Consider the following 13,016-nt stretch of genomic DNA (forward strand, 5'->3'; position numbering starts at 1 on the left):
TTAATTAGTTCCATTATTTGCTTCATTAGTTTGTGTTTTAACCTTTAACATGAGCTTATGAAAGAGGATCACAGATAACGTGCTTTAGTTAAAATGTTTCCTGCACAAAAACTGTATTAAAGGTGATATTGATTAATTCAACCTCTGTAATTGCGTAAAGATATTCACACTAATCAAGAGCTAATAAAAGCTGTTATATGACTTTCCACCAAACAGATGAGCATGTCATGTTTTTATGAGAGGGAAAAGTCCACACAAGTCATAAAAAAGAGCAGATAAGCAGAGAGCTGAGACTAACAAGGGTCAGTTTAGACAGGACGTACAGAGACTAGGACCTCCATAACACTATACGGATGTCCACAAACATGAAGCTACAAAGGAATATGAAGATGTGTTTCGTATTTCTGCTGTTGGCTTTGATCCACGGTGCTGCTGATGCTCAGAGTGAGTACATCTAGAGCTGAAATCTGTTTTATCTGACTGCAAAAGATGGAAAGAACAGGTGGAGTAACCAAAAGCTCACAATAGTGGAACATATACTCAAGTACTGAACTGAAGATTGGAGGTACCGATGCTTCACTTGTGTATTTGTATTTTAAGTAAATAGGATTTCAACTTCATATATTCCTGAGATAAATATTTCACTTTTTATTCCACCACAGAAGTCTGACAATTTTAACATATATCTTTATCTGTGTTGATTTTAACAGTGACAAAATGAAATATGAGGCAATACTTTAGGGACTAAACATTCTGCTCCTTCTTAATCTGCTTAACCCTGTAAAACCTGACCCATCAAAAACTAGCCACAAAATTCTGAGGTTTTAGAACTGAGATGTTTATTAGACCATTTAACAATATCCAAACAAAACATTTTCCCATATCATTTTGTTTCCAATATAATTTTGTATTACATTTAGGGCTGGGCAAGTTAACGCATTATTACCGTGTTAACGTATTCATTAAGCCAACAATTTTTTTTTAATCTCACGTTAATGCCATTTTATTCTAACTCATATTCTTCTGCCCCTGCTTGTGTGTGTGTAGTGATTAGCTCGGCAGATAGACAACAGGTTTACCAAGAAAAGCCGGATGCCCAAAACTTTTGTCCAAATCTTTTACTGTACACTCACTGTAAAACTGCAACATACATACAAAATATTTCTGAGTTCTGTTCATTGCCTTAGTACATTTACATGGCATTATACATTTAAATGAATGGGGAAAAGATTGCTAGCTCGATGCTAACTTGAGTGGGAAAATCCATAGACACGCTAACGATTAGCATTTACAGATTAATTTAAGATTTACGTCTTTTTATCCAGCAACAAAAGTTCACATCAGAGATATTTTATACTATTCATTCTTACAACAACTGAACCTAAAATACTCACAGGCAAACGTTTTTCAGGCCATACAAACAGAGTGAAAGAAACGTGTCTGTGAGTTCCTTCTTCTGTCCAAACTGACTATGGGAACACCGAAAGGACAAAACATACGTTAGCTTAATTTATTTCGACCTCTAGAGGGCCCCCTTTGCTTACTTTTAACAACTGAACATCACATATTATTGGGTTTATTACTTATTAGTGGGCCTAAGACTCCTGTCAATCACTCACAACCGGAAATAAACTGGTGTGGACATAAACATGGAGAAAAGAACCGGTCTTTTCCATGGACATTTTTATTTTAAATGTCTTCAGATGGTGGGATTGAGAAGGCCAAAGTTGTCTGTAAGCACTGACAAGTGGAATTTTTTTTTTTTTTTATCACCGGAGTACTTCAAATCTGAAATATCACTTAGAGGCAATACACGCTGTTGATGCCAGCAAACCCCCCCATATAACTATGTGATTAATTGTGATTAAATCACAGAAATCCATGTGATTAATTGCGATTAAAAATTTTAATCACTGCCCAGCACTAATTACATTTAATACACTGGCTGTTTTTATAAAGTACCTTATATACCTGCTGTATCAAATTTGATACACATGTTTTTAACACTAACAAACTGTACCATAAAGAATCAATTATTAACTAACTATGCATTGTTTCAGTACTTGAAGTACTTATTTTTAAAAATGATAAACAATATAAATGTTCTTCTTAATGTAGCTTTTTGAAAATTACCAAAGACTTTCCTGCAAAAAGTGTGTGGATGAGTTAACGATAGCAGCCATATTGAAAAAGGAAAAAACAAAAAACACAAAAAAACAATTCCACTGGCTGCAGGGGGATGATAATCCACCAGAGGGAAGAACAAATGTATCAGGTAACATACAACAGGTTTTTAAGGAAAGTATTGATCTTGTTGATGATATAGAGGTCTCGGAACCTGGCGTAGCAAATATGATACAAATGGTTTTATAGGGTTAAACTCTTTTAAACTCTTCTTGGATTTGCTGGAAATGCATCATCACTAAGCTGAAAACAAGGCCACTTTTCTGATCTTGTGAACAGTTGATTTAAAAGATACATGGTTCTCCAAAGGACATGTGATGAGAATCTTACTGAATTTATAGAACATGATGTATTACAGCAGATTAAACCACCAACATTATATCAAGCAGGTAAACTGAGCTCAAATGAACATCTACGACAGTAACATGTGACATACACATTTCACAGTGGTACAATGAACCATTTAATTGCACAATGAATAGCTTTACTTTCATATTTAAAGAACATGTAGCTGATAATACTTGCACACCCTAACTTACTTAGTGGAGTATTCTCCCAGTGCAGTATTACTCCAAAAGTCGTAGGCCTCCTCTAGTTTTGTTGATTTTGCAGGGTTAAAAACAAGCATACATATTTATTTCTCATTCTCGTTTCTTCAGATACTCGTACAACATTAAAAGCCTTAAAAGACACACAAAACTGAACTAAATGTGTTCTAAAGGTTAAAGTCATTATTTAGTGTGACCTCTGTCCCCATGACAAGAAGCAGCACAAACTGATGAATGCAAATAATGCAGAAAATAAAATAAAATAAAAAAAACAACTTCAGCCCTTTCATGCATGAAATATGAGAGGCTTAATCAAGATTTTTTTTTTTCCTGAGTGTTTTTAATTCTCTAGGCATTAAAAAAACAATATGATTGAATTTTTTTTTTTTTATGAACCTATTTTGCAAAAATATCCATCCAGCTGGACACCATGCGTTTAATTTTTGAAGCAACAAAACGTATTTACTGATCTACTGTGTGAAAACTATGAAATAAAAACATTTTTAATGCAGCTAATCTGATGTTTTCTCACATTTTAACTTACACTTATACTAGCCATTACTCACTTCATGGAGATAATATGCAAAAAAAAAAAGCCCTTTTTGTCTAAAAAACCTGTTAATTACAGTCTAATAACAATAGCTCACAATTGTTTTACAAACATGTTTGTGCAGATCAGGTTTACGAAGAACGGCAAAGTTACAGTTAATGGTGTGAATGTCAGCGTATGGGATAATGCATGAGCGTCCACTGTGTTGGCTGATACGAAACTAAAACAACAAAACCCATGAATATACAGAGAACAGCTATAGAATAGTTGTCCACTGTAGTGACCACTATGCATGAAAGGGTTAAAGAGGGATAAAAGCCTGTGTCACTGTGAGAACATTACTGACAAGAGATTCAAGCTTGCAAGTGTGCAAAGTGTCAACTCATCAGCTGCAGAGAATTCATTAGCAAACTGGGTCAATACACAGTATATATATATATATATATATATATATATATATATATAATTGAGGGACTTTTGAAGTTGATGGGATATATCTTGCATGCATCTTTATTAAACGTAAAAAAAATGTTTTTATGTTCATTATGATCACGTCTTTAAAAATTCCATAACTATTTAATTACGGAAACAATCACTTATTAATAAATGATTAATAAATAATTAATAAATGACTAGATATACTAAAATGTCAACTAAATAACAATCCGAATTTAATAACAACCACCTTCTAATTAGCTAAACAATAATAAAATGAGCTGATTCAAAAATGTTTTGATTGTGTTCTTTTTATTAAGTTGAGATAATCATGACAGAGATTTCTTTTTTGGCAATATATTAAATTTTATATGGAAAATAACAAATTGCATCTCTGTTGGAGAAATCACTTTCAGCTAAGTTTCCCCATTACAAAAACACCTCTTAAGGAAGTGTGTTAATTCCAAATCACATGACCTGCTCCACATGATGTCATTTCCTCCTGAGGAAAACACTGGCAAGACTCCAAAGTATGTTCTGTCTCCTCTTAGTTATTTAATATAAAGTAGTGTGTGAGTCAGGTGTGTATTTATCACACTCTTATGTCACCAATGTTACTACAATATCTTCATAAATTACTTTCAATTTAAATTTTACTCAATTGTATATATGATATTTAGAGGAATCATTCTGTAAAAAAGTCATGTGGTGTTATGGTTATGTTGATTTTAGGCCTGAAAACAGCAATAATATCAACTATACCTGTCAACTATGCTACCCAGTAAAGGGAACTCAAAAAGTTTCTCAATTATATATTGACCCAACTACGATTGCCTGAGAGGGTTACCCACAATTCATAGTATTGTGATGTCAACAGGAGAAGCCCAATCACAAAAAAGTTACATAAAAGAAGTAGATGCGGTGGTGAATTTACAGAAAACACTACATTAAGGGTCTCAGATGGTGCATAACGTATTCGGTCAGATGCATCCATACACTTATATTATAAACTGCTTATGAATTTCCCTTAATTTCTACCAACTTACAATTACTAACATTTTTTTTTACTTTATTGAGTTTATTTAATTAGCAATTTTGATCTTTGATATTTTGCCATAAAAATGTAATTAGTTCATCCTTTAGTCCAAGTGGATGTTTTAGTCAAGTTTGATGAAATTTCTTCAAGGCGTTTCTGAAATATTACATTTATTAGAATGACATACATAAAAGCACAGTGACCATGACCCTTAAACTTCAGCCACCAAATTTTTTTCAGATCATTCTTGAATCCAAGTGCATATCTATGTCAAATTTTGCAACATTTGTCAAACTGTTCCTGAGATTTTTCACATTTTCAATGTAGTGTAATGTGGATGAACTGACCCATGGAGAGACTTTATACAACTTTATATAAAAATAAATAAATAACTGTATATTACACCTAATTTATTCATTAACCATTTCTCCCATGATGCGTTTTAAATAAAACAAATAAATTAATTGAGTATTTGACAATTCTCCTCCACTATTAAGGCAAGAAGAGCCTGGGACATTTTCATTTCAGTCAAATGAAGTGTCTCAAACCCATACCCCACCTCCTTCCACTGGGGGTCCTCGTCACATTTTTCATTTTTTACCCAATTTTCCCATCACTATAATGATCATGTTTTATTGTACTGTCTTTGAATCTGTTTTTCTTTAGTGTCAATGTTTGGCCATATAACATCGAAGGAGGCAAATTCCTTGACCCTTTATTGGATAAGTGACTATTTTTGGTCATTTCCACACATATTACAAGACAGTGAAAGTTACAGTGAGGACAGTGAGTCAACAATCTCAGGTCCAATGTGGTCTACAGGGTCTGTAAGGTCCACCTCTGCATGAACAGTGAGTGTACCTGCTTTGTTAGGTACCATGAAGTAATGGTACTAATGTAAGGAATGATGTTCAAAGGGATCATGTGGATGTGGACAGGGGTCTGGATCAGCACGCATGGTGTTGTCATGTTCTAAAGGTGATATTCTAATGTTCTAAAATACATGTTCCTTTAACCTTCTGTGCATTTTTCTTGTATTTTTTATATTTACTTCTTGAATTTTTTTTTTTGCCACTTAAGGATAAGGAACCAAAGATAATAACTTCACTGACCTTGATTTTCTACATAACAATAAAAAATTTTGAAAAATTCACAAAAGTAATAATGTTTTGTTGTGTCCTCCAACAACGACACTAAGGTTGAAATTTTGAATTTCAGGGTACTTCTATGTGTGCCCTATAAAGGGTTAAACCATATAGTGAGATGGCTGAGTCAGCTGATTGACGAGTCTCAGCTTTATCCAGCATCTCCATGGACCAAACAGCTGCAGTTAATGACAAGACCCATTTTAGATGATGACCCCCACCCTTTACACCAGAGGTGTCACACTCATTTTAGTTCAGGGGCCACATTCAGGCCAATATGATCTGAAGTGGGCTAAACTAGTAAAATAACCAGTGAAACAAAGTAAGTTTACATTACGTTGGCTTCCTGATCAAACCTGCTATGTAACTTTTGGCAAATTTTACAGGAGAAACAAAAAACTGTTTATATAACAGGAAACTGTGAAATATGACAAAAAAAATATCTGTTCCTTTAATGTTGGTACTTATGATGGAATGTAAACAACTTTGACAGGAGACTGAAATTTGAAGCTATAATAGGGGAGATAGCAGGTTTTTATTCCCAACCAAAAATGTCACTTAGTAGGTTTTATCAGGAAGCCGACGATTATGAAAATTTTTACATGTACAAAGTTTTCTTGAAAATGTGAATAACACGAACAACCTGAAATATCTTAAGAAAATTAAGTGCAATTTTAGTCATATTATGCCCCAGTTTATTATTTACACATGTGCAATACAATGTACAGATCACAGTGCATCTACACATACACAAAACATTTAATAACAGGCAGAATATTGTTAAAATTGCACTTAATTCTCTTAAGAAATTTTGGGTTTTTCACATTTGTTCGAGTTATTCACAATTTTTGTGAAAGGATAGTTTGTAAATGTAAACATATTCATGTAATTTTCCCTTTTTTTTTTTTACACTAAAACAAAGACAAAAATTTGGAGTTGTCATTATTTATAGGTTATTATGATGGTATTTTACTGGTCTGGTCCACTTTCATGTGGAACATGAACTAAAATTATTTTAACGGCCTTGATAGTTAATATCTCAGTGTAATTTTCTGCATTTCACAGGCCGGAGTGGACCATATGATGGGCCGGTTTTGGCCCAGGGGCCGTATGTTTGGCACCTGTGCTTTACACGGTGACTTCCTCCCCCCAAATGGACATTTTTAGCCCCAAGAAAAACAGCATTGTTCCTGCTACTATATATATTTATTTATAATATTTGGACATATTATTTTACTCTTTAATTCTTGTTTTTTGTCATCTCTTATGGTTTTTATTGAATATGTTATTTCACCATAAAAACAAATCTACATGCGGATACAAATTATAACAAGTGGTGCCAGGCACAATAAACCCCACCCCTCGCACATATTGTATCTTATTTTGGCATCGATCCAGCTGATGTTATCATGTCTATGCGTGTGCTGTCAGAATATCAATTGCCTCTATATACGTGCCAAGTATGAAGTAAATTGAAACAAAATTGATGTTTTTATAGACATTTGAAATTTCTCTCATTACAAGTAAATGGGAGAAAAAAAAAATTAAATTCATAAAAATTTTTAACTTTGACCTTCTTTTCCCAAAATGTAACCACATCTATTCTGGGTCACTGGCAATCTATAAACCTAATTTATATGAATTCAACCAATAGTTTTGCTGCTAGAGTGTTAATAAACAAACAAACCGAACCAAAAAAAAAAAAAAAACAATACCCCTTGCTTCCCCTTCTGGGTGCGCTCTTAAAATTTACTCTCCAAAAAGTGGAGCCTCAGATTCTCCTCTAGATAATTGTTTACCCGGCTCCTTGTTTGAGTATAACAACACTGAGCTTCTCTCTCCACAGTATGTTCTCCTCCAAGTGAGGTGAGTTTTCAAGAAAACAATGCAGTGGGTGCAGTTGTCGCTTCGATCCCTGTACAGGCAGGGGTGACCCTGACAGTCCAACTGTTGGCACCAGAAAATACCCCAAACCCATTCGCAATTGAAGGAAACAACCTGATAGCAACAGAGGTTCTGGACTACGAGGTAGGTCCTGGTGAACAAATCTCCTACGATCCCATGGTCTGTGTTTCATCACTTGAAGGTTGATCTACAGTTTAATTTGTTTACAGATGGGGGTGACTGTTTATCATCTCTGGATCATCTGCAATGATGGCGGAGAGGTCAGCAAGTTTGGAAAGTTCTAATAATATTTCTCCATATTCTGACAGGTTTACAAAAATCCATGAATATGTCCTGCAGTTATTTGAGGAGTATGGTGAGGTTATCACATGAACTCACAGAGCTACAGTGTTTTGACCTTCCATATGTTTTGATGGAGGTTGAGCAGTTTCATGATGAAGCTGTTGTTCCATATTGTAATATAAACATGAATGTCCACAGAGTTGGGATGGTTCATTTTGACGTGTACTTGGTTAAAGTAACACCACGGAAATTTTGCTCACGTGGTCCCCATAAAGTCAAGAAACTGTATTGTCTGTAGGAACTTATGTAAAATCTCTATCTCTGTAATACTTGCGCATTTGTTTGTTTGTTCTTGAGTTATCCTGCTAACAGACAAACAGACACACAGACAGACAAACCCCAATGAAAACATAACCTCTGCTGTTCCTTGGCAGAAGTAATAAAGCAATTTTCCAATAAGAACCTCTTATATAAAGATGCCAGCACCTACCACACCTGTCTTGGTGGCAGGGCCATAGCCCAGTACTTACAAGAAAACTGCCTCTGCCTCTGCCTCTTTCTTCCAAATATGGAAAAAAAAATGATTAACTAGAAGCACTTGGAGAGCGCAGACCTCCGCCAAGGCAGATCAGTGCCCTGGATTTGGATGAAAATATCAGGAAATGTTGATACTGGCACAAGGAACAAATGATTAAATTTTGGTGGTGATTGGGGGTGGGGGGGTGGGGAGGGCCACTGATCTGCCTTGGCAGGGGTCTGTGCTGTCTTTTCTAGAAAAGCACTCGGAGAGCACAGACCTCCACGCAAGACAGATCAGTGCCCCCACCCCCGATCACCACCAAAATTTAATCATTCGTTCCTTGTGCCAGTATCAACATTTCCTGAAATTTTCATCCAAATCCATCCATAACTTTTTGAGTTATCTTGCACACAGACCAACAGACAAACCAACAGCAACAAAAACATAACCTCCTTGGCGGAGCTAATTATCCTGTAGAGATACCTATTTTTTGTCTAAGACAGACAGTGATGAGCAGTGTGAGCTTGGGGAGTAATTTTGTCATCAACCCATATTGCAAGGAATTTATAACATGTAACACTCAACCTTGAGTAGTGAAATAATACTGTAATTAAAGATTCCAAAAAACACAGGATAAGTTGTTGATACCCTTGTGCGAGCACGTACAAGAGTTCACTGGTGAAAGTCAGAAAATTGAAACCACAACCAGGAGGCTTGCGTCCAGCCCAGGCTCAACCCAGGGAACAGGACGCCCCCATAGGGCAAGCAGGGGGGGCCACGATAAAATAATCTTAAAATCATACCATATTCCACTGCCAGTGATTGTAACAGTTGCATATATTTTGTAATATAATCACGTATGTGTCTTTTGTGGAACCTCTCAGCCATGTATTTAAGGACCTTTCCTAGAAGTCTGATTGAATTGTGATAACATTAAAATTTCAGTTGACAAAGGATTGCAATTAACAACATTATTTTATTTTATGTTAACTTTATGCCAACACTGTGTTATAAGTCTAAAACAGTTGATTTATGTATTTGCACCTTTTGATAAATAAGAACCGTATCACATTATAATTTTTGTTTGCTTTTTGCTAATAAAAATAATAAAAACACAGAAGATGTTACATATCATGATATAATAATCAAAGTAAATTATCCATCAAATAAAGTAGGAATGATGAATAACATTAATGTATTAATGCAAAGTGTGTGTTTAATTGCAGGTCACTAAAAACACATTTGTTATACTACAAGATGTGAATGATAACGCTCCAGTCTTTTCTCAAAGCGTCTATAATGCCAACGTCAATGAGGTAAGTACATGCAAATTAACAATGACCCTTTATCAAACTTGACAGTTGAGTTATTTATTCTTATATTTCGTTCTTTATTTTACTTATTTAAACTTCTAACCAGATTTATATACACTGTTTCCCATTAAGTTGGAATTAAATATTTATACCTCTTCTCATGAAATAGTTGTGATAATGTGATTTATTCTCGATAGATAAAGTGTAACTGGGACACAGAATGTAATTAGTAGTGTAATTAGGTGTATAAATTGGAATTAAAAAGAGGAATGTGACTGAAAACAATTTGTTTTACAACTTTGTAAGTAAAAAAAAACACACAAATGAATCCCTAAAGACCTCATACTATTTTTGTGGTGACTTCCAAATGCATTTTCTTTACATTTAACCTTTCCTAAGTGCTTTATCATCATTTATTCTAATATTATCCTTTGTATTTTGTTTTTTTTTCCATCAAAATACGGTGTTTTCCTACATTTAATTCACTGGCCATGTAGTTGGGTTTATTAAATTTGATAGTTATTAAAACTGAAGAAAAACTGAGTAAAAAAAAACATATTTCATGAATTGAATATACACATAAGCATCAAACTACATGTTTTTTATTGGTGAATCAATGTTGTAGAAAATGTTGGCGTTTCCATGGTTATTATGGAGCACCTAAAAGTCCAAATGGGTCAAATGTGATGACGATGAAAAGCTGAGAAAATGAATTTTACCTTAATTATTTCCATGTATTGATAGGTTTAGTGGTTCAACTGTTATTAAACATTTTAGATCATTAGATGCTTTAGGTCGCTGTTTAGGTCTTTGACGGTTATATCGCCACATGAAGATTTTAAGGTAGGATACAGATACGATCAGGTAAGGTAAGGTAAAGTAAAGTAAAGTAAAGTAAAGTAAAGTAAGGTAAGGTAAGGTAAGGTAAGGTAAGGTAAAGTAAGGTAAGATAAGATAAGATATCTATATAAATTCTCATTTTCCCAGGTCATTTTTCTTCTTGGTTGTTCCTCTGGGTTCAACTGGACTTGTTTTGCTTTTTATCCAAGAGATTTCCTCAGTTCTGAACTGAAGGAATCTCTTGGAAGAAAGACGAAATGTTTTCAAAAGAACAAAATTAGTCCAGTTGAGCCTAAAAGAGCTATCAAGAAGATAAGATAAGACTTTATTTATCCCCAGTCAAGGACATTGGGTTTGTAACAGCAGCTGAATAATACAGAGAGTAACAGAAAAAGTATAAAACACAGAAAACTATAAAACTGTATATACTATATACATAGAATTATGAACACAATAAAACACAATAAAAATATATATGGGTGCTTCTATGAAACTGGTCCCTAAAAACAGGACAGAGGGGCTAAAAATTCAAACTAGATGCAAACTAATCTTATGAAGCAAGTGTGGAAGCACTTTGGGTCTATTTTAAAAACAAGCCTTTACTGAGAAAAAAGAGAAACAATTTTTCAGGTAAAAACACATTTTCATATTTTATATTATTTTTATATTAAAAAATTCTGCACCACTATTTTTAGCTCTGCAATTTTTTTCAAATATCTTTTTATTCTCTTACAGGTACATTTTGGGAATTGAAGTAAATATGCAAGGGAGAGTGTTGTTGCAAATTCACTCGACTTTATTTATAGCAGTATATAAGACCATTTCAAGCCATGTTTTACAGATCAAATGCACTGACACCTAGGTAGCTTTTCCTGACCCAATTTTGGTCCAATTTTTGGCCCCAATATTTTATTAAAAATTCATTAATTTTGGGAGGGCTAAGAGCAAGAGTATAATTTCTTTTACATTCATCTGAGGTCATTCTTAGGTATATCCTGGGGGGATATACACTCACAGTCAATGAAAACTTTGAGACCATATTTTTTGACATAATTTTTATTTTGAAACCCTAAACTGGAATTTTTACATATGAATCAGTTGTTTAGGATATTGGCATACAAAAAAAATCTAAAGTTTCAAGAATAATTTCAAAACAAAAAACTTAACAAAAGAAAATGGCACCTGCCAAACACAAAGTCACAACAGTAGCGGTCCTGGTCGGGAGTTGTCACTCTCTCTTGCTCTGGACGCGGTCTATCGTCAGCAGAGCCTGTGGTGTTGTGGCGTTCAAACAGGTTTCTGACTGTGGTTTGGGAACAGCCCATACATACGCCTGGCTATATCACTGGAGCTCAAACCGGCCTCCACCGTACCCAGTGCCTGGAGACGTTGTTCACCTGATAGACGTGGCATGATGCCGTTCACTGGACTAACAATGGTGGCCTTTTTGGGCCTTTATATAGGCCTTCAAAACCAATCCTCAAATTGTGCAGATACCCACTGAGTGTTGCTCAATGTGTATTTGGTCCACTTTGCAAAGAGACAAACCCATGTACAATGACAACATGACAACTCATCATTATGTCAACTACCCAAGCACTAAGTCATCAAGAAATCCACAATGAATGATTACAACCCCCCTACAAGTAGAAATATGCAGACATTTCGACCTCAAACTTTCTATTGCCTGTCAGTATATGTCTACATTTCTCTTTTATTGTTGAGTCTAAAAGCTGGCAAAGTGCCACGTACCAGAATAAATCCAGAAGCACCCATATACACAACTGAGACTTTTCACTTGCCGTCTGAATCCATTCCAGCAGTTTCTAAATTGTGGGTCATTTGTATCTATTCCTGTTAGTATTTGATCAGTCTGACTGTTTTTGATGGTTTTTGTTCCAGTTCTCTCCTGTGGGTACAACTGTTGGCCAGTTTCCTGCAGATGACCCAGACACAGTCAGCCAGCTGTTCTACACACTGACATCTGAAACAGTAAGGCTTTGTGTTTCTTTATGTTCAGTCTCTCAGTGAATACATCTAGAGCAGGGGTGTCAAACTTATTTTAGTTCAGGGGCCGCGTTCAGCCTAATTTGATCTCCAGTGGGCCGAGCCAGTAAAATAAAAACAGTGAAAAAAGTAAAATTAAATGATGATAATGTTTACATCTATAAAGTTTCCTTAAAAATCTGAATAATAGGAACAACTTGAAATGTCTTAAGAAAAATAAGTGCAATTTAAAAACTATTCTGCCTCTGTTT

The 13,016-nt window shown here is 34.8% G+C and overlaps 1 protein-coding gene across 1 annotated transcript in view; it reads left to right on the top strand.

The window, feature by feature from the left end:
• Positions 1-353: 353 nt before the first annotated feature.
• cdhr5b (cadherin-related family member 5b) overlaps positions 354-13,016 on the top strand; it is a 33,820-nt gene continuing 21,157 nt past the window's right edge. The window contains exons 1-4 of the mRNA XM_030135597.1: positions 354-444; positions 7,745-7,926; positions 9,832-9,921; positions 12,661-12,750. Of these exons, the coding sequence (XP_029991457.1) occupies positions 354-444; positions 7,745-7,926; positions 9,832-9,921; positions 12,661-12,750 (453 nt within the window). The remainder of the gene's footprint in view (positions 445-7,744; positions 7,927-9,831; positions 9,922-12,660; positions 12,751-13,016) is intronic.

The sequence above is a fragment of the Sphaeramia orbicularis genome, chromosome 6 (genome assembly GCF_902148855.1).
Source record: "Sphaeramia orbicularis chromosome 6, fSphaOr1.1, whole genome shotgun sequence".
Lineage (NCBI taxonomy): Eukaryota > Metazoa > Chordata > Actinopteri > Kurtiformes > Apogonidae > Sphaeramia > Sphaeramia orbicularis.